The sequence below is a fragment of the Muscardinus avellanarius genome (genome assembly GCF_963383645.1).
Source record: "Muscardinus avellanarius genome assembly, chromosome: 4".
NCBI lineage: Eukaryota > Metazoa > Chordata > Mammalia > Rodentia > Gliridae > Muscardinus > Muscardinus avellanarius.
The window spans coordinates 134,880,665-134,906,381 of record NC_137789.1 but is presented as its reverse complement, the minus strand read 5'-3'; the positions used below and the strand labels follow the sequence as shown (position 1 = coordinate 134,906,381).

General features: G+C 48.5%; 1 protein-coding gene across 4 annotated transcripts; it reads right to left on the bottom strand.

The window, feature by feature from the left end:
* Positions 1 to 982: 982 nt before the first annotated feature.
* On the bottom strand, positions 983 to 25,064 carry PPRC1 (PPARG related coactivator 1; the record flags this gene model as incomplete). Of its 4 annotated transcripts, none has more annotated exons than XM_080695205.1 (14): positions 983 to 1,170; positions 1,448 to 1,599; positions 1,785 to 1,906; positions 2,022 to 2,088; positions 2,195 to 2,335; positions 3,490 to 4,207; positions 5,140 to 5,210; positions 6,440 to 6,497; positions 9,155 to 9,208; positions 9,493 to 12,358; positions 12,472 to 12,573; positions 12,699 to 12,845; positions 13,406 to 13,594; positions 24,912 to 25,064. In XM_080695205.1, 14 exons carry the CDS (start codon positions 25,062 to 25,064, stop codon positions 1,067 to 1,069), a joined length of 4,944 nt encoding a protein of 1,647 aa, XP_080551331.1. In that variant the 3' UTR covers positions 983 to 1,066. The 4 variants fall into 4 exon arrangements, with proteins under 4 accessions (XP_080551331.1, XP_080551332.1, XP_080551333.1 ...); XM_080695206.1 differs by having other exon boundaries at positions 5,140 to 5,207; XM_080695207.1 differs by lacking the exon at positions 24,912 to 25,064 and having other exon boundaries at positions 2,022 to 2,082; positions 12,699 to 12,744; positions 13,406 to 13,488.
* Positions 25,065 to 25,717: the final 653 nt, after the last annotated feature.

The window sequence follows — 25,717 nt, the reverse complement described above, 5'->3', positions numbered from 1 at the left end:
CCATCCCAGACCCACAAAAAATATATATAAATAAATAAAATAGGGCTGGGGTGTATCTTAGAGGTAGACTGCCCCTGGGTTCAATCCCTAGCACCAAAAACAAATATGTAATAAAATAGGGCTGGAGGGCAGAGCTGAGAGGTAGAATGTCTTAGGTTTAATTTCCAGTACCATAAAAACAAAAGAAAAAAACCGGAATTTGCAACATATATGAGCTTCCTTTTATCAAAATCCTTTCCTAGATTAGTATCATCACTCATAGTTTGAAATGCAGAATCCCAGGTCGATCCTAGAAATCAGGATCTGCATTCTAAAGATCTCCAAGCCGGGTGTGGTGGTGTACACTTGTAATTCCAGCATTCAGGAGGCTGAGACCAGAGGATCAGCTACTTAGCAAGGCCCTCTGCAACTCAGTGAGACCCTTTCTCAAAATAAAGAATAAAAAATAGGGCAGGGGGTGTAGCTCGGAGGTCGTATGCCCCTGGGTTCCATCCCCAGCACCGCAAAAATAAATAAATAAAACATAAAAAATAAAAAGATCTCCAGCAAACGCTGTTCCTAGTTGGAAAAGCAATGCCCAGATTCATCTCACACAGTCCACCTGAGGGAGCCAGCTTTCAAGTCTAGTGGGATCTTGCATATGACCAGAGGAGGCCCTAGGAACTCAAGGGAGGTAAGGAAATCTCCAATTATATTCACAGAGGAAAAATGAATGTTTTACACTAACATCATAGAAAAAAAGCACAGTAACACTTGAAGTTCTCTCTAGTTCGTGTTTATTAGTCTGCATAGTGACTTTGATGTTCCAAACACTGGGGAAACCCTTCAGCCCCAACCATCTTACATAGGAATGTAAGTTAACTTGTTTTAACAACCTGTTATAAAAAAAAAAAAATACCCCTTTAAAAAAATCTGATTTAACACAATTTTTATTTCACTTTTTTTCCATTTCTTTATAAAACAGTCATCTCCTCACTAGCAGCTCTCCCCTAGAGTCGGGGAGGGGGGGGCGAAGGTTGCGCACCTCCAAGGAAGAAGGAAAAAGGGAATGGGAAAGGGCCCAGGGTTACCTCCTGAGGTTCTTCTGGGCCTGTTTCAACAATGTGTCAAAGTCAAGAGAGTCAAATTTGCTCTTTACAGGAGCAGGGTCAAAGTCTTCCCGATTGGAATCTACAAAGGTAGAGACAAACATCAATTTCTCTGACCACACTTCCCACTCACAAGTTTAAATGGCCAACCAATACCCACCCAAATCTAGTGGAGTCAAGTGGAGCTAAAATCACCCCATTTCAAGTCAAAATATGGGCAAGTCTCTGCTTCTCACCCCACTCCTTACGTATATCAGGTGCTAAGCCTGCCAAGGTCCACTTTCAAAGGGGTAGGTATCCTTATGGGGCAGGAATGAAGTTGAAGTATGCCAAAGCCTCGTTCCCCTCCCTGAACTCACCAAGATCAGAGTAACTCCTCTTGCAGAACTGCCTGCGGCCCCCAAAGCAGAGATCAAAGGGCTGCTCATCTGCCTGCCGCAGCTTATGGCCACTCTCGATGGCTGCAAATGCCTCCTCAGCATAGCGGTAAGTGACGAAGCCGTAGTTATCACTGGTGGGAGGGCGAGCCATTTGGGCACAACGTATGGAGAAGAAACAGTCCCCAGGGTACAGAGGAAATCTCACTCCCCAATGGCCAACCCTCTGGGTAGAAATGAAGTGTCCCACACTGCTCAGCCTACTCTGAGGAGGAGGAAAGGCAAAGAAACAAGGCAGAAAAATGGACAGAAAACTTACCCTTGGACACGGAAGTGGATGGTGCACTCCTCGATCTCTCCAAAAACAGAGAACCTTTGTTTCAGCTCTGATCGAGTCATGCGACCAGGTATCTTCCCAATGAAGACCACCCTTCTCTCTTCCTATGTGGGATAGCAAGGAAAAGCAACAGACTATGAGCCAGAGCTGCAGCCACAGAAGACTCAGCTCACAGCTCAGGGCAAGCCGTCTCCTCCCACGACCTGCTGCTCCACTCACTATTGCACGCTCCTTCTGCAGCACTCTCTGCCTTTGGTAATGGTCTTGTGAACGATACGAGCTGTACCTGACAAGAGAAGGTGTGATCAGCACTCCCAGAAACAGGACAACTCAAGACTCAGAACTCACAGGCACCGGCATCCCAGATGTATGGCTTCCCGAAGGGTGCTCACCGCCGCCTCCTGTCGCTTCTCCGGCGGGGGGATGGGGAGCGAGAGCGGCTTCGGGAACTAGATGATGAGGATGAGGAAGAAGAAGATGAGGAAGAAGAGGAAGAGCATCTTCGGGAACGTCCAGAGGAACTGCAGCTGGACCTAGAGAATGAAAGGGCATGTGGAAATGCTGGGAGCAGTGCAGGTAAAACCCACTCACCTCACCCAGGCCCCAGCCCTGCCACCCTGTGAGGAAGCTCAGGACCAAAGAAGCAGAGCAGAAGTCCAGGAGAAATGTTTTGAGGTGTTTTTTTTTTTGTTTTTCAGTATGGGGGATTGAACACAGAGGCATTCTACTGCCAAGCTACAGCTCCAGACCTATTTTATCCTTTGTTTTGAAACAGGGTCTCACTAAATTGTGGAGGGCCTCACTAAGTAGCTGAGGCTGGCCGTAAACCTGTGATCCTCCTGTCTCAGCCTCCCAAGTACTGGGATTACAAGCGTGCGCCACCACGCCTGGCTGAAAGGGTTTTCTTCACAGATGAACAAACTGAGGCTCTTCGTGGAACTATGGATAGATGTGGAATATTTTGGCAGACATCACATTTTCAATTGCAAAACTGAAAACTGAAAGCCCTTTTAAAAATCGGGAAGATGAAGGAAAATAAATAGAGGATCAGGGAGATAAAAGACTGGGGCCAAGCCTGTGATTATGGGTAACAAGTACTCCCAACCATGTCTCACAGGAATACTGTGCCAATGGCACAAAGAAAGGTGACTGCTATACGTGGAGTAAAGACCATCTCTGGAAATATGCATCAAGGCCGAACCCCAAGAATTCAATGAATAGATAGAAAACTTGGGTCTATAAGTGAGAAAAAAATTACATGCCAGGAATTACATGCGGTCACAGTGGAAGCCTAAAAACTGCCCCAGTCACTTTTCTTGGACAGATGATTAGGGGAAGAACTGTTTCCCCGTTAAAAATTAGCCCATTATCCTACAAATAAAATACTGTAAGTGGGGACTGATACAGTATATAAAGAAACCAACCAACACAGTCAATACCATGCCCTAATAGTCTCCCCAAGGCATGTCTCAGGGAAGCAGGGAAGCTCTGGTATACCCCAAACTCCAAGTCTCACAGCTTGCCTCCTCCAAAAACCCACAAAAGGGAAAGAAAAAGACAAAGACAGAAATATAAGCTATAGTGCCTGAAAGTATCCAGGTCAATATGTACAATTTTCAAAGTAAACCACAGAAGAGAGTGCCCAAACTTCCTGTATGAGAGGACCTAGCAGGCCATCAGAGCTCACCTTCGCCACCTCTTGTGTGGGGGGGAGAGGGACCTGGACCGGGATCGGGATGAGGAAGACGACGATGAGGATGAGGAAGATGCTTCACTGGTCCGGGTGGACCCAGAGCTGACAGAACGGTTGCTGCGGCCTCGCCGGCCCTGCCAGCCCGGGCTTGGGGGACTGGCTGACCTGCAGGCTTTTCGGTAACAGCGCACTGATGGCTGCTTGGCTGGGGGGTCAGGGGGAGTCCTAGTGTTCATGTCATTCCGGCAGGGCGAAGCCTCAGGAGACAGCAAGGTAGATGGGGCAAGGCAAGGTGCTGAGGGATCTGCCTGCTCACTGCTAGTCCTGTGATCAAGTGGCTCCTGGGAATCAGGTGTACATGGGAATAGGGGAGCAGCTGGGCCCAGGGACAACACAGGTTTGATAGTGATATCCTGATGGCGTTTGACATTCCATCGGGAGCCCACCCCTGGAATGACCAGGGCAGGCATCTTTTTTGGGGGTGTCCTGCTCCGGACACAATAGTCATGGTCCCCAGAGCCCACATGGACTGGACTAGGGCCATGGACCCCTTCTTGGAGGCAGGCTGCAGCTGGATGTTTGGCCTCTGTAACTCCTTCAGGCTTCAGGGATCCCTCCTGGGCGGTGGACTTAGATCTGGCTTTGGCCAGCAGTGAGACAGCAGCCAGGGGCTTCCATAACTGGTGGGGAGGGGTAGCTGGAGGGGTGAGCCCTGTTGGGGGGGAGGGAGGATGGAGATAGCACGGTGAGATCCGATTCTATACTTCCAAATCCTGTGTATCTAGGGTCCAGAGGCCCCCACTTCTCACAGGGTACATGAAGGACAGCCAATAACCCAACTTTTCCCTCTGTTTAACTGTTCCTTCCCCCAATGTTCCCCAACCTGGGAACCAGCAATAGAAACCCAGTCAACTAGAACTAGTGTCCTCTCCTAAACCCCTCAGACTCTCAACTACCCAAATCTAGCTGGTAACCAGGTCTTATGTGCTCTGCCGCTCCATCCTTAGACCTACCTCCCTCCACCCAGCAACCTCTAGAAGTTGCAAACAGACTGCATCTTGCTTGGACTCATGCAGTAACTTTCTCTCCCTACTTCCAGCTTCCTGCCTGTCCACCCTTCTACAATCCTACTGGACCAGCCATCCAAAACAAATGACTTCTTCAATGAAGTCCAAACATCTTAAAATGGCATTCAAAGTTCCCATAATCTTAACTCCTGTTTACAACTCAAACTCCATCTTCTTTTGTTCTGCCCACCACCCAAATCGGCCACTGCGCTTCAGTCAACTGAGCTGGTTGCTTCTTCAGTTCATTCCAGCTGCTCCATCTGCTTAGAGTATCTGGTCCCCTAAATCTACCACCTAACTGATGTCAGTGATTTTCTCAAGCCTCAGTTTAGGAGACAACCTTCTATTCGTAACCCTTCCCTGACTGCCCTCAGATCTCACTGGAAACCACAGGCTTCTTTAACACCATCTCCGATAGTCAATATGCTCCTTTGTTTACACATCTGCTCCCTAGACTGTGAGCACCTCAAAAATGAAGAGCGTATCTCTACATGCCTACACACACTTGATGCAGAGCAGGCGCTGCACATTTGCCACACAAACTAATCATAGGCAGAGTTCCCCAACCTGAACCCACCTGCCACGTTGGCCAGTTCTGGGGCTTGTAACCGGTCTAGGGGCCTCTTCTCCTGGGGAGTGTCAACGCTGCTGGCAGGGGGGAAAATGGAGAGCCTGGTTCATTGCCTCCTCAGCATTCTGTACATCTGCTTTCCTCACAAAGCAATGGGTGAGGGGTGCGTGCAGAGAACGGGATGTTCAAACTGCCCTCATCCTCCAGCACAAAAGGAACTTCAGTGACTATAGATTGGGTCTCAGCTTGCCAGATCCCAGAGGATAGGCTGGCTTTGACCTCAAATTGCCCCCCCCACTTCCTTCAAATCAGCTAAAACCAACCTAACACCAACATGAAGGGAACATGCTTAGCAAAACAGAATGGTGTACCATGAACATGAGAAATGAAAAAGGGCTCTCACTGCTGTGGACTTGTGGCGCAATGAGGTCCAAGGTGGCCATACACTCCAAGGAGTCAGGGAAGCCCTAGCCATTAGTATTGTTTCCCACTTTGTGGGTTCTTTTTGTTTTTTTTTTCTTTTCTTCATTTGCTAGTGGTACTGGGGATTGAATCCAGGAGCATTCTACCTTCAAGCTACACACCCAGCCCATTTTTAACTTTTTGGTGTTTTTTGTGTGTGTTTGTGTGTGTGGTACTGGGGATGAAACCCAGGGGCTTTCTACCCCCAGGCTATACTCCCAGACCTATTTTATATTTTATTTGGAAACAGGGTCTCACTAAATTGCTGAGAGCCTCACTAAGTAGCTGAGGCTGGCTTCACACCTGAGCAAACCTCCTGTCTCAGCCTCCCAAGTGCTGGGATTACAAGCATGAGCCACCATGCCCACCTTAACTTTTTGTTTTGAAACAGGTTCTCGCTAGGTTAATGAGTCTCACTAAGTTGCTGAAGCTAGCCTTAAACCTGCAATCCTCATGTCTCAGCCTCCCTAGTACTGGGATTACAGGCGTGAGCAACCATGCCTGGCTTTCCTCACTTAAAATTACCCCTTCACCAATACTGACCAAGCTTAAGATTTGTTAAGTGAAGGAAATTCATAAAGGCATAATTTGTCAAAAAAAATGATAAAGCCACCCCCAAGGCAATTGGAATCCCTGACTGGAACCAGCTGGAGGGCAATACACACCTTCTCAATTCACCACTACTCTGTGCCCGTCATAAAAAAAAGAGCAGGGGTAGAGTAACGAGGAGGAAGCTAGAGCTGACTGAATGTCCCTGAAACTGAGGATCTAGTCAATGGTCCCGGGCACTGGCCAGGTTGCTGACCATCAGTAAGATAACTCGCTCACATGTCTCCATACTTACCCGGAGTTTCCTATAGCCAAGCTGTCAGCAGGAGCAGGGGGAGGGCACTCCTTTTTGGCTGCAAAGAAACCATACTAGTTAAAAGCCTAAATAAACTAGACGTTCCAAACTAAGTTAGCAAAGAAGGCCATTAATTAATTAATTCATTCATTCATTTTGTAGTACTGGGGATGGAACCCAGGATATGTATACCTCTAGACCTATTTTTTACATTTGATTTGGAAACAGGGTCTTGCTAAGTTGCGGAGAATCTAAGTAACAGAGGCTGACTTTGAACTTGTGATCCTCCTGTCTCAGCTTCCCAAGTACTGGGATTACAAGTGTACACCATCACACCTGGTAAGAAGGGCTTATTTTAAGAAAGAAGTCCACTTTGCCCACAGCTTTCCTATTGAGTTCTCCTCCAAAGTCCCCAAAGAGAGAGACTCCTCAAGTGGGTGTCCAGGTATCAAGCTTAATCATGTTTCTTCTGCTTTGAAACATACACTTTCTACTGACATTGAGCCCAAATTTATAAGCTTAACATTAAGCCAGGCATTGCGGCACATGCCTGTAATTCCAGTACTTGGGAGGCTAAGACAGAACGCAGCAATGTAGTGAGACTCTCAGCAGCCTAGTGAGACCCTGTTTCAAAACAAAAAATAAGGCACATGTGGTGGCCCATGCTTGTAATCCCAAAACTTGGTAGGCTGAGACAGGAAGATCACAGGTTTGAGGAAGGACTCAGAAAATAGTGCAATGCTCATCAACCTAGGGAGACTGTTTCAAAATAAAAATGAAAAAGTGTAGGGCTGGGGTATAACTCGGAGGGAGAATGCCTCTGGGTTCAATCCCTAGTACCACAAAAATAAGTAAATAAAGTAAAAAAAAAAAAAAAAAAACTTAAAAGGAAAGCCAGATGTGGCGGCGCACGCTTGTAATCCCAGCATTCGGGAGGCTGAGACCGGAGGATCGCAGTTCGCCGACAGCCTCAGCTACTTAGTGCGGCCCTCTGCAACTCAGTGAGACCAGGTTTCAAAATAAAGAATAAAAATTAGGGCAGGAGGTGCAGCTCAGAAGTTGAATACCCCTAGGTTCCATCCCCAGACCAGCAAAAAAATAAAGTAAAATAAAAAATAAATAAATAAAAAATAAAAAGGGCTGGGGGAAGCCAGGCGTGGTGGCCCACATTTGTAATCCCAGCATTCAGGGGGCTGAGACAGGAGGATCGCAGTTCACGGACAGCCTCAGCTACTTAGTGAGGCCCTTTACAACTTAGTGAGACCCTATTTCAAAATAAAGAATAAAGTCGGGCGTGGTGGCGCACACTTGTAATCCCAGTGCTTGGGAGGCTGAAACTGGAGGATCACCCAGGTTCCAAGCCAGCCTCAGCTACTTAGTGAGGCTCTCAGCAACTTAGTGAGACCCTGTTTCCAAATAAAGTATAAAACAGGTCTAGAGAGTATAGCCTGGAGGTAGAAAAGCCCCTGCGTTCCAACTTCAGTACCACAAGAAAACAAAAAATTAAAGAACAAAATTTAGGGCTGGGGGTGTAGCTCGGAGATCGAATGCCCCTGGGTTTCATCCTCAGACCTACAAAATAATTAAAAAATTAAAAATAAATAAAAAGTGCCGAGCATGGTGGCGCATGCTTGTAATCCCCGCACTTGGGAGGCAGAGACAGGAGGATTGCACTGGTTCGAAGCCAGCCTCACTGGCTTAAGAGACCCTGCTTCCAAATAAAAAAATATAAAATAGGTCTGGGAGTGTAGCCCGAAGGTTGAAGGGTTCCCAGGAACCCCAGTACCACCAAAATAAATAAATAAATAAATCCATCCCTAGACCTGCCAAAAAAGAAGAAAAAAAAAAGAATAATAAACAGGACTGGGGATTTAGCTCAGAGGTAAAATGCCCCTGGGTTCAACCCCAGTACCACAAAAAGAACACACACACACGCGCTTTCTGAAGGCTCTACGTGAGCTGCCTAACTTCCTAGCCCACTGGTTTGTGGTGCTGAATTAAACCCAGGGCCTGTGCATGCTGCGTCTGCACATCCTACCACTGAACTACATCTCAATCCATAGGCTAATCTTGTCCCACACTTGTATCTTATATTTTGTCTTGTACTATAGATACCTGGTTCCAACTCAAGAGTCATTTCTGCAGATTCTTATCCCTAATTAGACCATAGGCTCCTTGAAAATAGTTCACAGTAGCTTCTTACATACCTAGAGCCATGCCTTGAGAAAGCGGACCTTTCTCAAATATACCCACAGGATCCTTCCTATACTTCATCTCTGCCTTATTCATCACACACCTTCTCCCTTTGAAATCCCATCTTTAAAAAGACGGTTTGAGAGCCGCTAGAAAAATGTCCCCGAACAATTCGAACCTACCTAGATCTCCTGTTTATCTGCATTTTTGTGGTACCAGGGATCAAACCCAGGGCACACCAGACACTCCAGCCCGTCTACTCTTTCGTACTTGCCATGTACTTCCTGCACCCATGACTCCTTCCCTCAGTCTTGGGCCAACCAGCCATGGAGCTCCATACATACCAGTGCTCCTGGTTAGATTACTATCAAGATGACTCCTGTCTCCCCATTCCAACTAGGGGACCACTCTACTAGCAGTGACTGCACCTCTCTTCTACCACAGTAGAAGCAACCATAGAATTGAGCCCAAAGGAAATAGAAACAAAAAAGGGTTGGAACAAAACTACACAGGTTCCCTCACCTTCTGATTTTTCAAATTGCTCCAGCAGACTGGACAAGTCTGATGCCTCAATTCCTGTGGAGGCACATAACAGAATTAAAAACACAGACCCTATCCATTGCATACACAGGTCACAGGAGACCCCCCCTTCACTCACTTCTCCCCTGCCCACCATACTAAGTGAACCAAGGCAGCAGCACAAAACTCTACAGAGCCAAACAAACCCAGAGCTCCATCTCTCAAAAACCCTACAGAACGCTACAACACACACCTCCTCGAGGTGACTCCTCCCATCTAGGAAGAACACTCCCAGCCAACTCCTGTACCCTCCTCACAGCAGCTACATGTGAGCCACTCACCAATCTCACTGATGAAAGCCTGGACCACGTCCTCAGGACCCTGGGTACGTGGGGCGGGCAGGAAGGACAGCTTCCTTAGGCGGGCTGGATGGACAGCAGGCAGCTTGGGGACAATGCTCTGCCTTGGTATAGGACCAGCCTTAATAGCAGGAGAGGGGGGCTTCTCCTTGGGCCTGGTCTCCTGGGTTTCAGGCTTTAGCCTCTCCGACACAGGCTCCTCAACAGCTGCATCGTCAGGAGATGGGCACCGTGGGGCCTTGATCTGGGGGCTCTGCACCAGGGAGGATGCCTTGTGTTTCAGATGGGGAGAGACAGGCACTGGCTTGACCTCCACCTTGGAGGGCTCTATTTGTGGAGCTCCATGGCTGGTTGGCCCAAGACTGAGGGAAGGAGTCACGGGTGCAGGAAGTACATTTTCAGGAGGACTAGCTGCAATGCCACTGGGTTCTACCTTAGGAGGGGGAACAGCTCTCCCAGCAGAGGGTGGAGGCAAAGGAGGTGGGGGAACAGCAGACCAAAATGGAGGGTGTTGTAACCCTGGACCCCACCCCATGGGGCCATAGGTACAGTTGGAGCTATAAGGGGAGACTTGGGCAGGAGGGGGTACCCAAGGCACATTGCAGGTGGGAGGCACAGCATAAGCGCCAGGAGTACCAGACACCAGGGGCACTGCTGGTGGGGGTGGCAGGCAAGGGTAGCCAGAAGGGGACACAGGCGGATAGCAAGGCCAGGGTGGCACAGGGGCATAGTGAGTATAGGGATCAGGTGGCACTGGCCCCACAGACACTGGAAGACCTGAAGCCTGCAAAGGAGGTGGGGGCAAACTGGGGACTCCTTGTCCACTTGAAGGAAGAGGCAGCATGGGAGGCATGCCCAGCCCACCTGGGGGAAAAGGCAAAGGAGTGGGCATTGTTGTGGGAGCCACGGGCCCAGCAGGTGACACAGACTGCACAGTAGGAGGGGGAGGTCTTGCTGGCAGTGGCATCTCTTGGGATGGCACCTGTTCAATGGGAGTTGAGACCACAGGTTTGCTTGTAGATGGCTCAGGACTAGGAGAAGCAGGGCTAGGACCCGCAGGCACAAAGCAAGTCTCAGAAGGAGCTTCAGGGCTTCTCTGCAAAACTGCCTTCTTGGCTGGGGCTGGTGGGATGACAAGACAAGGGATGTCTGCCAGTCCTGTGGGGGTCTCTGGGAGGCTGGGCCACTTCCCAGCTGGGGACTGGGAACTCTTCTCTTCTGCCTCTGCTTGCCGTTGCTGTCTTCGTCGCCGGTACTCAGATAGGCTGAGAGGCCGAGGCCTGGCTTCCTGGGCTGTGGAACTGGTACCACTTTCCACCTTCTGAGGACCTATGGCCTCCTTGACTTCAGGGATGATGATTTTTTGGGGGTCTGAGGACTCTGAGTCCAGAAGGAGCTGGGAAGCTGGACTACCCTGGGCTGATGACACCGCACCACGCCTGGGGTCAGTTGGTCTGGACTTAACTAGCACAGGGTCTACTGGAACCAGGTCATTAGGAACAGAGTCAACTGGCTCTGGGTCAACTGTAACAGCATCAACTGATGACCTGTTATCAGAGATAGGAATAACTACAGTGGAGTCAACTGCTGCCGGGTCAGCCAACCCTGGGTCAGCTGGGAGCGGATCAACCAGCTCTGAGCTGGCTGAAGCCAGGTCAGCAGGTACCAGGTCAGCCAGAGCAAGGCCAGCTGCAGTGGGATTAGCTTCAACAGAGTCAACTGGCATGGGATCAGCTTGTGCAGAGTCGACCAATGATATATGACTTGGAACAGACTTTGTTTCAACCAGTTTGGAATACAAGTCTAGAGGACTTTCTTTAGCAGGACTACCTTGTCCATCACTTTTCTCCACGTTCCCAGAGCTAGGTTTGTCCAAAGCAGCTGCCCAGGCCCGAGCCCAAGCCCGTGGCTTACCCCTACCCTGGGGAGGCCCACCCTTTCTCTGAAGTTCCTCCTGAGGCTGTTTCTGCAAGTTGCCTGCCTGAGAGATCACTTCTGTGGCCACAGAAGACTGACCACGAGAGGATGACCTCAGCCTCCTAGCATAGCCTTCCACACTGGCTGCCTGCTGCTCCTTGTTCTTCTTCCTTCTACCCTTTCGAGCTCTCTGGGAACCCAGAACTGCATTGACAGGAGGATTCTGAAGCCCCCTTGGTGCCACTGGCTCCATGACCTTCTTGCAGGCTGAGTCGAGCAACAATGCCTCTTTCTCAGAGCAGGGGGTCGTCTTGGGCATAGCAGCCTCCGTCTCTGACTCTACTGTTGGCATAAGCAGCTGCAAGGCAGGACCATCCTCTAGTGAATCATCCAGGAGCACTGGCTGGGGTCCAGGAGGAATCTGCCGTACCACAACTGGGATCTCCAGGTCATCACCAGCTGTGGCCGCCTGGCCCACAATCTCCAGGACCACACAACCCTCAGGGAGTGTCAAATCATCTGGCTGTTCCTGAAGCTCATCCTCAAGTGATGCCAGGTGAGTGAGGTTGGGTAAGCAGTAGGGGTGCATGGCCCGAACCAGCTCACTCAAGGAGGAGATGCTCTCGTCACCAGCTGTTGGTGCTGCCGCCTCTGCTGCTGATGCCCTGTCTTCCTCCTCGGGGCAGGCCAGGTACATGGGGAAGTCCGGGATGGTGCTCACAGAGTTGTCGAGCTCCCCATCAAGCATCTGACCACTGAAGCTAGCCACCTCCTCCTCTTCTTCTCCATCACTGCGCTGCTGGGGCGGAGGAGACTGGCCCCAGCGTGGTCTCGATCTGGGGGGTCTCCAGCTAGAAAGCTTGGGAGATGAGGTCTCCAAGAAGGAAGGTGGAGAGAAGTCCCAAGGAGGATCTGAAAGAGACATCTCAACCTGCAGGAGAGAAGATTCAGGAGCAGTTTTCTTCAGGAAAGTACTTTCCAGACCTGTCCCCCCCCACACACACACACCCCATCTGCAAGTTAAGATTTCCAGGTCAGGCTTACCCCACTTACTTTACTACTGCCTGTGCTGGGCCCCAATGAGTCAATTGGGGTGATAAGGTCGCGTTCCGGAGGTGTCCGAGAGAGAGTGAGTAGCTTGTGCAGCTGAGAGGAGAGAAAGAAAAGACCTGAGATTAGTCTGTGCTTCAGAGCAATGTGAAGAAATCCACAGGCATGGTTGTAACCCTTTGCACCAGCTCCATGTCCCCTCTCTCTGGCCCCTCACTCACAGAGGCGCCTTCCCGAGGTGACACGAGCAGCTCTGAGTCAGGAATACTGTCAAAAGGAGACAAGTTCTCAGAATCTGCGTTGTCCAAGATCTCCGTTAGAGCTGTGAGCAGTGACACTTCATTCTGTTCTTCCAGAGATAATTTGCTCTGCTCCAGAAACACAACAGAAAGGTTCAAACAATTTCTGTCATGACCTACTGGGCCACTGAGAAGGGATGAGTCTCCAGAGTTCATCTCAATTCAATTTGTACTCCTTGTACTCACATCCCAGTAAGAGGGGTCATGAGTACAAGGAAAAACGGGTTCCAATCTCACTTATCATCCATCACCTCTCTACTGCCAACAGAGACCTTTTAGACTTGAGTCTTAAGCTAGGTTCCACACTCTCTCATCTTCAGGTAAAAATGGCGGATGCTCAGCAAACAACTTAGATTGTAACTGAGCTCAAAACAGAGATCAGAACCCTCTAGACATGTAGGTCAAGGGCCCAGACAGAAGGAAAGTTCTCATACTACAGTCCAAGCTAGCCAAAGCGTCCTCACATGGGATATAATTGGGCAGCTTTCAGGCGAACTCCCACCTAGCAACCAAAACCAGGTTAGGCACCTGGCAGCCAAGGACCTAGGACAAAGCCATGCCTAAAACAACTCCAAGGATTTGAGGTAAAAACCTCCCAAGTAATGCTCCAAGTCCAGTCCCCAACTCACCTCTCCAAGGCTCCCAAAATCCTCAATGAGAGAGATGAGGGAGGCATCCATGTAGCTCTGCATGGTCCCCAGCAGTGTCTCATCCTGCAGTATCAACTCCTCCATTTCTAGGTCTTTGTCCCTCAGAGATGGGCCCAGCCGAGACAAATTGACAAAGCCAGCGTCGTCCCCCTCTTCATGCAGAAGGACCTGGGACAAAAGGGAGGAGGGTCAGAAGGGCACAGGCCCTCTGGGGGTAGCCGATTAGTATGTTCCATAAGCCAGATATGCAGCCCCACACCAATAGACCCTAACTCAGCTGCAGCTTCACCATCACTAAGTCTCTGGGCGAGCTAGGCAGAAAGAAGAAAAACCCATAAATAAGCAAAAACCCAAACAAAAATAGTAGTATTCTAGGCAGTTCGGACTCCATTCAGAGGAGAGTCACAGGAGACCAATCTAGGGAGTAAAAACAACCAAGATAGCTCAGTTCATCTGCTGGCAATGGGTAGGACCCCAGCCTGAGGAGTACATCAGAGGAAAAGTCAGCCCAGAGACAGTTCATCTACAACAACCTGAACTACCTCACGTCCCACTTCTGCTTCTCTTCTCAGCTAAGTGCAAATCCTATCCTTCATCAAGCTACCTCAGACTTCCCCAGCCTAAGCTGACCTCCCCTCACACCAATTCACCTATTTTTCTGTAGCATGTACTTTTCTGACAATCACGTCCTGACCCTCCAACTCCATGACATTCCTTGCATCTCCATGAAAACTGGATTCCAAATTTCTTTGACAAAAATAACTCCTTGGGGATTGAGCCCAGGGGCATTATACTTCTGAGCTACACCCCCAGCCTTTTTTCTTTTTTTCCGGAGGTACTGGAGATTGAAGCCAGGGGCATTCTACCTCTGAGCTACAACCCCCAGCCCTATTTTTTTATTCTTTATTTTGAAACAGGGCCTCACTAAAATTGTGGAGGCCTCGTTAAGTAGTTGAGGATGGCTGCGAACCTGTGATCTTCCTGTCTCAGCCTCCCAAGTACAAGGATTACAAGCATGAGCCTCCACACCGGGCATCCCAAGCCCTTTTCTTTTTTCTTTTTTTTTACAGTACTGGGAATGAAACCCAAGGGCATTCTACCTCTGAGCTACATACACCCCCAGCCCTAGTTTTTAATCTTTATTTTGAAAGAGGGTCTCACTGAGTTGCCAAGGGCCTCTCTAATTTAGTAGCGGAGGCTGAGAACCACAATCCTGTCTCAGGTTCTCAAATGCTGGAATTGCAAGCATGCACCACCATGCCCAGCCCTTTTCATTTTATTTGTTTATTTTGGTAATGGAGATTGAACCCAATGGTATTTTACCTACAAGTTATACCCTCAGATCTTTTTATTTTGAAACAAAATCTCCTTTAGTTGGCAAGGCTGGTCTCAAACTTGTGATCCTTCTAACTCAACCTACTAAGTACAGACCTGCACCACTGTGTCTGGATGCGAGTAACACCTTGTATTCTATTACCTTATGTGTTTCCTGGCTCCCAGAAAGGTGTGTTTATACCTCCCAGTTACTCATGATGCCCAACTATGTCCTATATACAATATTCACAGTCCACAAGTTTTTTGGTCTGGTGCTGGAGATTCAGTATGCCCTACCACTAAGCTATATTCCCAGCCCCAACAGTGTACCACCCAGCCTCTCAATGATAGTTCCAAGGGAAGTGTCTCTTCCCCCACCACCAGATTAGAGCCAAAAGAAAAAGCTGGATCTGTAGATGGAGAGCCCTGTCCCATACTCCTTTGAGAAGCAGCAACACCTTCAGCCTTGTCAGAAGGCAAAAGTGGCCAGTCCAAATCTGTCAAGAGTGGGGATGTGGGCAGACCCTGAAGTGGCTAGAAAGGGACTGGTGAGGCCAGAGGACAGGAACTGGCTAGCTCTCTCCACTACTGGAAATGGTGCAAAAGCCCAAGTACATGATAGACACAGACAAACCAGATTTCCCTTCCATGCAGCAAAGGGATATTCAGCACCAAACCTCCAAAAGAAAAAAGCAACAGGTGTGACTCCTATCACTCCTCCTCACATCCTCCTAAAAAGCCGAGGAGTTCTAGGGCCCACGAGGAAAACAGGTTGGTTAGGGATACTTTTAGGAGGCCAAGCCTGGAGATGAAGTGAAAAGCAGCACGTTTTAAGCACTAACCCCTCCCAGAACTTCACAATCCTGTAATTACAAACAGCAACTGTGAATAGCACTTGGCTCAGCAAACAGTCCTAGGCAAGCAAGAAGCCGCATCTCTACCTGCCCTGCCACCTCCCTTCCAGAACACAAGCCACCAAGCCAGAATCTCAGGATGATGCCTAGCTCTAGGAACTGTTCACTGCCACCTCCATACGGCAGGTACAGGGGCCCAGATCAGAGACACCTCTCTCTACATGACCTCACTATCCTTCAATCCTCAAACAGCACAGTTCCCAGAGAACAAGATCATCCACCAGCTACGCCCAGACTAAAAGTGAGCCAGCCACCAGCAATAACCTCTAAATTCACCAACCCCCTAGCTGTCTTTCTCACATCAGTACTGTCCTGTTGTGCTGGTACTGGAAAATTGCACCAGTATTAATTTCCAATGTGAAAAAGCAGTCATAAACTAGGACTGGTGGCACAGGCTTGTAACCGCAGCATTCGGGAGGCTGCGAAAGGAGGATCGCGTTTTGTGGACAGCCTCAGCTACTTTACAACTCAGTGAGACCCTGTTTCAAAATAAAGAATAAAAAAAGGACTGGAGGTGTAGCTCAGAGGTAGAATGCCCCTGGGTTCCATTGCCAGTACCACAAAAATAAATAAATGAATAAGACAGCCGGGCATGGTGGCTCATGCTTATAATTCCTACACTTGGGAAGCTGAGACAGGAAGATATCACAGGTTTGAAACCAGCCTCAGCTACTTAGTGATGCTCTCAGCAATTTTGTGAGACCCCCGTTTCCAAATAAAATACAAAATAAGTCTGGGAGTATAGACCAAAGGTAGAAAGCCCCTGGGTTCCACCCTCAGTACCACCCAAAAAAGTAAATAAATAAATAAAACATAAAAAGGCTGTCAGAGGCCGGGAATGGTAGCGCACACTTGTAATCCCTGCGCTTGGGAGGCTGAGACAGGAGGATCGTGCAGATTCAGAGGCTGGCTTAAAAAACCCTGTTTCCAAATATAAAATAGGTCTGGGAGTGTAGCCCGGAGGTAGAGGGCCCCTGGGTTCCAGCCCCAGTACCACCAAAAAAAAAAAAAAAAAAAAAAAAAAGGCTATCAGAGTCTGGGTGCTACACAGGCACTCTCAGGCAGTTGTTACACTGCAGAGCTCCCCTCTCTGCTCTTTGTTTTAATGATTAACCTACAGTAAGAATGTAAAGAAAATTAAGGCCTCTAGCCTTAAAAGCCAATAGACAATTGAAGCCTTTAGTCTTAAAAAGCATCTCTGTTTACCTCTTCTTTGTGACCCAGCATGTGTATAGAAAAGATGAACTCAGCCAAGAGTGGTGGCACCTACTTGTAATCCCAGCATTCTGGAGGCTGAGCCCAGAGGATCGCGGTTCACGGACAGCCTCAGCTACTTAGTGAGGCCCTCCGCAACTTAGTGAGACCCTGTTTCAAAATAAAGAATCAAAATTAGGGCAGGGGGTGTAGCTTGGAGGTCAAATGCTCCTGGGTTCCATCCCCAGACCCGCAAAAAAAAAAAAAAAAAAAAAGGTAAACTCAAACTGGGCATGGTGGTGCACGCTTGTAATCCCAGCATCTGGGAGGCTGAAATTGGAGGATCATGGTTCTGACCGCCTCAGCTACTTAGGAGGCCCTTTGCAACTCAGTGAAACTGTTTTCAAAATAAAAAGACTAAATAAAAGCTAGGTGTGGTGGCACACCCTTGTAATCTCAGTACTTGGGAGGCTGAGACAGGAGATCACACAGGTTCGAAGCCAGCCTCAGCTACTTAGTGAGGCTCTCAGCAACTTAGTGAGACCCTGTTTCCAAATAAAATATAAAATAGGTCTGGGACTATAGCCCAGAGGTAGAAAGCCCCTGGGTTCCATCTCTAGTACCACAAAAATATAAATAAATAAATAAATAAATAAATAAATAAATAAATAAGGCTAGGGTGTAGCTTGAAGGCACAATGCCCCTGGGTTCCATCCACAGTACTGCAAAAAAAAAAAAAAAAGAAAAGGTAATCTCTGCATGCTGCTTCTAAGCACCAATAACTGATGAGTAAACAATACAGCTCAATATAATAGAGGTGGACAGATGGTAAATTAAGTGCACTGTCCAGAGACAAAGAGGAACCACCTGGCAAAAAAAAAAAAAAAAAGCTACTAGCCTTGTGCCTCCACAATGCTGATAAGAACATACCAATACAATAAAATTGTATTTTAAAATCCAGACCTGGTGGTGCACACTTCTAATCCCAGCATTTGGGAGGCTGAGACAGGAGGATCAAGGGTCACGGCCAGCTTCAGCTACTTAGTGAGGCCCTTTGCAACTCAATGAGACCCTGTTTCAAAATAAAGAATGAAAAATAGGGCTGGGGGAGTAGCTCATGGTACAATGTCCCTGGGTTCCATACTCAGAACTGCAAAAAGTTCCATTTTCCAGCTCTCTAGTTTACCTGCCAGGCACACTTTTCCTTCTCTTCCCTTTCTATTTTCCTACCGATTTTATAATAAAGAATTGTTAAAGCTGCACCAAGGTATCTATTAGTTTTAATTTCCCTATTCAACAAATTCTACTTGAATAGAGGAAAAGAGCCCACAGGACCGTTACAACCGTAACACTGTAAAACCAGCCAGAAATTTTTGGTTTTTGTTTTTTTGTGTGTGTTTTTGCAGTACTAGGGATTCCGAGCTACACCCCAGCCCTATTTTTTAATTCTTTATTGTGAAACAGGGTCTCACTAAGCTGCAGAGGGCCTCACTAAGTATCTGAGGCTGGCCTCGAACCTGCAATCTTCCCATCTCAGCCCCCCAAGTACTGAGATTGCAATCATGTGTCAACATGCCTGGCTACCAGCCAGAAAGTTTTTGTTGCTGTTGTTTTGTTGCTGGAAGTTGAACCCAGGAGCATTCTACCTGAGCTACCCCCAGACATTTTTATTTTTTTAATCTAAAACAGGGCCTTGTTAGCTGGGCGTGGTGGCGCACGTTTGTAATCCCCACACTTGGGAGGCAGAGACAGGAGGATGGTGCAGGTTCGAAGCCAGCCGCGCGCTGGCTTAGTCGAGACCCTGTTTCCAAATAAAAAAATGTAAAAATAGGTCTGGGAGTGTAGCCCGGAGGTAGAAGGGCTTCCAGGAACCCCAATACCACCAAATAAATAAATAAATAAATAAATAAATAAATAAATAAATAAATAAATAAAACAGGGCCTTGTTAAGTTGCTGAGGATGTCCTCAAAACTGTGATCCTCCTGTCTCAGCCTCCCAAGTATTGGGATGAGAGGTGTGCACCACCAGAGCTGGCCAGAAAGTTTTTTGTTGTTATTGTTGTTGTTTTTGCAGGTATGAGGATAGAACCCAGGGGCATTCGACCTCCGAGCTACACCCCCTGACCTACTTTTCATTCTTTATTTTGAAACAGGGTCTCACTAAGTTGCGGACGGCCTCACTCCGAGAACCGAGATCCTATCTTAGCCTCCTGAATGCTTGAAGAACACTTATATTACAAGCATGCGCCACCATGCCCAGCTTAGAAAGTTTTTTAAATGCACATCACTTCCTGAACTCTGAACTCTTTAATATGGTTTATAGGGGCTCTGGTCTTCCCTAGCAGGCTGTCCTGCTCTAGCTTGTCCTCTCCCACTCCTCTGCCATACAGGTCTCATTTCCTCCAATAAGCCATGTTCTCTCTCTTCTCAAGGCCTCACACATTCCTCCTAAGGAGAGTTTTTTTACATTTTTTTTATGGTACTGGGGGTGAAACCCAGGGGCTTTTCTACCTCCGGACGATACTCCCAGACCTATTTTCTACTTTATTGGAAAGAGGATCTCACTAAGTTGCTGAGAGCCTCACTCAGTAGCTGAGACTGGCTTTGAACCTGTGCAATCCTCCTGTCTCAGCCTCCCGAGCACTGGGATTACAAGCATGCACCACCTCGCCTAGCACTTTTACATTTTTAATCCTGGGTCTCAGTTTAAAATGTCCCTTCCCAAAGCCGGGCGTGGTGGCACACACTTGTAATCCCCATGCTTGGGAGGCTGAGACAGGAGGATCACAGGTTCGAAGCCAGCCTCAGCTACTTAGTGAGGCTCTCAGCAACTTAGTGAGACCCTGTTTCCAAATAAAATAGAAAATAGGTCTGGGAGTATAGCCTGGAGGTACAAACCCTCTGGGTTCCACCCCCAGTACCACCAAAAAATAAATAAATAAATAAATAAATAAATAAATAAATAAATAAAATGTCCCTTCCCAGACCCTCCAAAGTAGATTACTCTAGTCAGTTATATAATCACAAATAAAATCCTGCACTCTCCTTTTGTCCCATTCATTATTAATCTGTCTAGCCTGATTAAAACAAGATATCAAGCCAGCTGGGGTGACACATTGAAGTAATCCCAGTATTGAGAGGCTGAGACATGGTTATCAAAGGTTCAAGGATACACAACATAGCAAGGTTCTCAGCAACCTAACAAGACCCCCTTTTTTTTTTTTTTTGGTGGTACTGGGGTTCCTGGAAGCCCTTCTACCTCCGGGCTACACTCCCAGACCTATTTTTTACATTTTCATTTTGGAAACAGGGTCTCCTAAGCCAGCGCGCACGGCTGGCTTCGAACCTGCGTGCGCGGCTGGCTTCGAACCTGCGCGATCCTCCTGTCTCTGCCTCCCAAGCGCGGGGATTACAAGCGTGAGCCACCACGCCCGGCCAAGACCCTTTTTTTTACTTTTGCAGTACTGGGGATTGAGCCCAGGAGCATTCTACTATCAAGATACACCTCTAACCCTATTTTTAATTTTAATTTTGAAAGAGTCTCACTAGGTTGATGACAGTCTCACTACTTGTTGAGGCTATCCTGACCTGTAATCCACCTGTTTCAGCCTCCCAGGTAATAGGCGTGTGCCACCATGACAGACTAAGACCTTATTTTATATTGATTGATTGATTGATTGATTGGTACTAGGATTGAACCCAGGGGCATTCTATCTTTGAGCTGCACCTCCAGTCTTATTTTTATCTTTATTTTGAAACAGGTTCTTGCTAGGTTCATGAGAGTCTCACTACTTGCCAATGTTGTCCTCAAATCTGCAATCCTGTCTCACCCACCGAAGTACTAGGATTAAAGGTGTGCACAACCACACCAGTTTGGTGTTTTGTTTTGTTTTGGTGGTACTGGGGGTGAAATCCAAGGGGCTTTTCTACCTCCGGTCTATACTCCCAGACCTATTTTTATACTTTATTTGGAAATGGGGGTCTCACTAAGTTGCAGAGGGCTTCACTAAGTAGCTGAAGCTGGCTTTGAACCTGTGTGATCCTCCTGTCTTGGCCTCCCAAGCGCTGGGATTACAAGTGTGCGCCACCATGCCCGACCCAACCACACCAGTTTTTTTTGTTTGTTTGTTTTGTTTTTTGTGGTACTGCGGGTGGAACCCAGAGGCTTTCTACCTCCAGGCTATACTCCAGCCCTATTTTATATTTTATTTGGAAACAGGGTCTCACTAAGTTGCTGAGAGCCTCACTAAGTAGTATCCTCCTATCTCAGCCTCCCAAGTGTGGGGACAAACCAGTTTATTTGGAAACAGGGTCTCTTAAGCCAGCTGAGGCTGGCTTTGAACCTGCGGGATCCTCCTGTCTCAGCCTCCCAAGTGTGGGTATTACAAGCGTGGTGCCCGGGCTCAAACCAGTTTTTTTTGTTTTGTTTTGTTTTTAGTGGTACTGGGGGTGGAACCCAGAGGCTTCCTACCTCCAGGCTATACTCCCAGCCCTATTTTATATTTTATTTGGAAACAGGGTCTCACTAAGTTGCTGAGGCTGGCTTTGAACCTGTGCAATCCTCCTGTCTCAGCCTCCCAAACCCGGGGATTACAAGCGTGCGCCACCACACCTGACAATACTGGGGTTTGATGCCCGGCTTTCAAACCAGTTTTAAAACAAAAAATAAGCTGGGTGTGGTGGTGCTCACTTGTAATCCCAGTACTAACAAAGAGGATCTGGGTTCCTGGTCAGCCTCAACTACTTAGTGAGGCCTTCCGTGACTTAGTGAGACCCTATTTCAAAATAAAGAAAAGTATGATTGAGGTATATATAGTTCGGAGCTAGAATGTTCCTGGGTCTCACCCCCAGCACCACAAATAAAAATAAAAATAATTAAAATAAAACCAGGTGTGATGGCACACACTTGTAATCTCTGTACTTTAAGAGGTTGAGACAGAACGTTTGAAGGTTCATAGCCAGCCTCAGCAACTTTGTGAAGACCTCAGCAATTTAGTGAGACCGTTTCAAAATAAAGAATAAGCCGGTCGTGGTGGAGCAAGCTTGTAATCCCCGCACTTGGGAGGCGGAGACAGGAGGATCGCGCAGTTTCGAAGCCAGCCTCACTGGCTTAAGAGACCCTGTTTCCAAATAATAAAACATATATATTTAAAAAATAGTGTCATGGAGTATAGCCTTGAGGTAGAAGGGTTTCCAGGAACCCCAGTACCACCAAAATAAATAAAATAATTTAAAAAATAAAGAATAAAAAACAGCCAGGCATGGTGGCACACTCTTGTAACCCCAGCATTTGGGAAGCTGAGACAGGAGGATCACAGTTTTTGAACAGCCTCAACTACTAAGTGAGGCCCTTTGCAACTCAGTGAGACCTTGTTTCAAAATAAAGAATAGAAACTGGGTGTCAGGGCACACACTTGTAATCCCAGCATTTTGGAGGCTGAGACAGGAGGATAGTGGTTCTCAGACAGCCTCAGCTACTTGGTGAGGCCCTTTGCAACTCAGTGAGACCCTGTTTCAAAAAATACACCTGGAGGTGTGGCTCAGAGGTAGAATGCCCTCTGGGTTCCATCCCTGGTAATGCAAAAATAAATAAATAAATAGATAAATAAATATAAAAATAAAAGGCTGGGGTGTACCAGAGGTAGAATGCCCCAGTACCACGCAAAAAGAAAGAAAAAGAAAGAGAGAAAGAAAGAAAGAAATCCTAGAGGACAAGACCACATTTGTGTGTTTTGTTAGTATATACCCTGTGCCTGTAACCAGCTGGTTGATTAGGTCACACACACCCATCTTTTGTTGGAAGCAAGGGAATCCTTCCATGGTCTTTCCCAAATGACCATCTAACTTATACAACTGGGTCTTGGATCCATCCTGCTTCTCCCCGTGGATTGGCAGTACCAGCCACGAAAGATGTGACCTCTGGCCAAGCACACAATTATAATCCAAGTACTTGCGAGGCTGAGACAGGAGGATCACAGGTTTGTGGCCAACCTCAGCTATTTAGTGAGGTCCTCCACAACTTAGTAAGACCCTGTTTCAAAATGAAGAATAAAAAAATAGGGCTGAGGAGTCAGACATGGTGTCGCACGCTTGTAATCCCAGCATTCGGGAGGCTGATTCCGGGAGTATTGCTGTTTGCCGGCAGCCTTAGCTACTTAGTGAGGCCCTCTGCAACTTAGTGAGACCATGTTTCAAAAATAAATAGGGTAGGAGGGAGCCGGCATGGTGGTGTATGCTTGTAATCCAGCGCTTGGGAGGCTGAGACAGGAGGATCTCACAGGTTCGAAGCCAGCCTCAGCTACTTAGTGAGGCTTTCAGCAACTTAGTGAGACCCTGTTTCCAATAAGAATATAAAAAAGGTCTGGGAGTATAGTCCGGAGGTAGAAAGCCTCTGGGTTCCACCCCCAGTACCACCAAAAAAAAAAAAAAGAGGGTACGGGGTGTAGCTTGGAAGTCAGATGCCCCTGGATTCCATCCCCAGACCCATACACACAAAAAAATACGGCTGAGGGTTTAACTCAGAGGTAGAATGCCTCTGGATTAAATCCCTAGTACCGAAAGGAAAAAAAAAAAAAAAAAAAAGATGTGACCTCTGGAAAGATGAAGGGAAAAGGATGGGTTGCTCCCAAAGTCATGCCCCAAAAGTCATTCTCCCCTGGGCAGGGGCCTGGATTGGTCTGCTGGACCTTATATTACCAGGCACTCTAAAACCTAACTCCTGCCTGGGAGGAGGGAGGAAGGATGCTGTCAAAGACTCAGCGTAATTGCTGAAAAGAGATAACACTTCAAACTAATTCCTGCCCACTGCCAAGCTGGGTGGGAACTTTTAATAAGCCCTCCACTGAAGAGTCAGACAATAATACTTTTTAGATGTAGAGAGCTGAAATCCAAGAAAATATAATCTGACGAAAGTATTTTCCCTCACCTAATAAATGTTCATCTCATGGTGAACACTGAGTAGGTCTTAAATTGCCTCCAACTTTTCCCAATCCCAGCAAAAACTCCAAACAGCCTTAAATACAAGACACCCCAGTTCCTGTGTGTCGGTTCATAGGATCAGTCCTTAGCCGCCTCCTCAAAAAGATGCTAGATGAAAAGGGGGACAGAATTCCCTCTCCCTACTTTTAAGTTTGTCCCAGGTATACGCTGCCACTCCCCATGCTCCTGAATCACAAATAGGGCAGGACTGTATGCAACTAAAACGCCAGTGTCAGTGACTCAGCCCCCCCCCCCCAAGCCGGTCAGACAGAAGCCGCCACAAGCTCACTCCTCCACAGCCCTTCAGCCTCAACCTTCTGCCTTCCCCATCACACTGCCATCTGCAGGGAACACACTCCCCGAACATCTGGAAAGTCCACCATCCGCTGTCGAACGGGGCTACACAGACGCATGCAAAAAAGGAAAAACTCCAAAGCTCCGGCGAAGTTTAAACTACAGCCCCTACTTTCCTTTCTAGCCAGGGGCCCCAGCCCCTGCCGGGAATGGCGGGATCAGCTGAGACACACCCAGTTCCCAGCACTGCGGCTCCGGCGCCGAAACTAGATGCCGGACAGCCCGGGACCCGAGCCACGTGGACATCCCTTCCCCGCCCCCAAGTGGACCCGCGGCCCGCGCCCTACCCAACACCCGGAGCGCGGCGCACGTGGGTGCCCGTGCCGCCTGGAGGGGGAGGGGAGGCAGACAAGTTCTCCCGGGAAAATAGCTCCCCCCACCCCACGTGCTTCAAAAAAGAGAACTGCGGCGCCAACCTCGTGGAGCCTTCCTCGGCATCCTTGTAAGAGGTCTTAGCCTTCGACTGCGACTTAAATCCCTTAACCCCCAACCGCAGGCCATGTTTCCGACACTCGCCTTTTCCCCTCCGGCGTTCCCAGGAACAGCTGTAAGGACCCTGCCTCTGCCGGCGGACCTCCGACAAACGGCTCAAGTCCACTCGGCCCGACCCGACTCCGGCAGCCACCCGGCATCGCCTCCCAAGCGCTTCCTCCCTTTCCTGTGGCGTCCACGTGTCACCGCCGGCACACGCCGCTCTGCTGCCAGGCGCGGGCCGCCCGCCAGCCCCTCACCTGCTCCCCGCAGCTCACGGCGCCCACGGCCCCATAGGGCGCTTGGCCCCGACTCCCCCGACCGCTGCCGCGGACCCCGCCGCCCGGATCAGGGCCGGGGCCCCCCGTCGGGGGCGGCGCGACTCCGTCTCTCCGGCCCCGGCGCGCCGCCATCTTGGCTCCAGAACACCCAGCGTTGCTCTGATCGCCGGCGCCGCCTCGCCCAGCCGATTGTGGGGAGAGAACTACATCTCCCGAAGGACAGTGCAGTACTACGGGTCCCAGAAGGCCGTTCTGCCGGGCCTCCAGCACCCGCGGGAGGCGCTGGGCTCGCGCGAGGACTCCTGGGAGTGGTAGTCGCTTGGAACGGAGGCCGGGAGGCACGGGCTCTGGTGTACGGTGGTGCTTGGTTTTATGTTGCGCGGAGAGGATGAGCTGGGCAAAGCGTAGCAATAAGGGGAAGAGTTAACATTTGAGTGTTGTTATATATTTCTAACTGTTGGAACGCCTTCTTTGTCTGACGTTCTACCTGTTGCCGGTTCCTTTCACCTTAGTACAAAGTGGGACGGCTTTGAAACAGCGCCCCTGGTGGACACCTGCACTATAAGGCGCTAACCCAAACCAAATTCTCATACTGAAGCTGTACTGCAAATGTACGTGTGTGTATGTGTGTATATGTGTGTATGCATTCTATCCCTAACTAACTAACTATATATATAATTTGTGTGGTACTGGGATAGAACCCAGGGGCTTTCTACCCCCAGGCTACACTCCCAGACCTATTTTATATTTTATTTGGAAACAGGCTCTCACTAAATTGCTGAGAG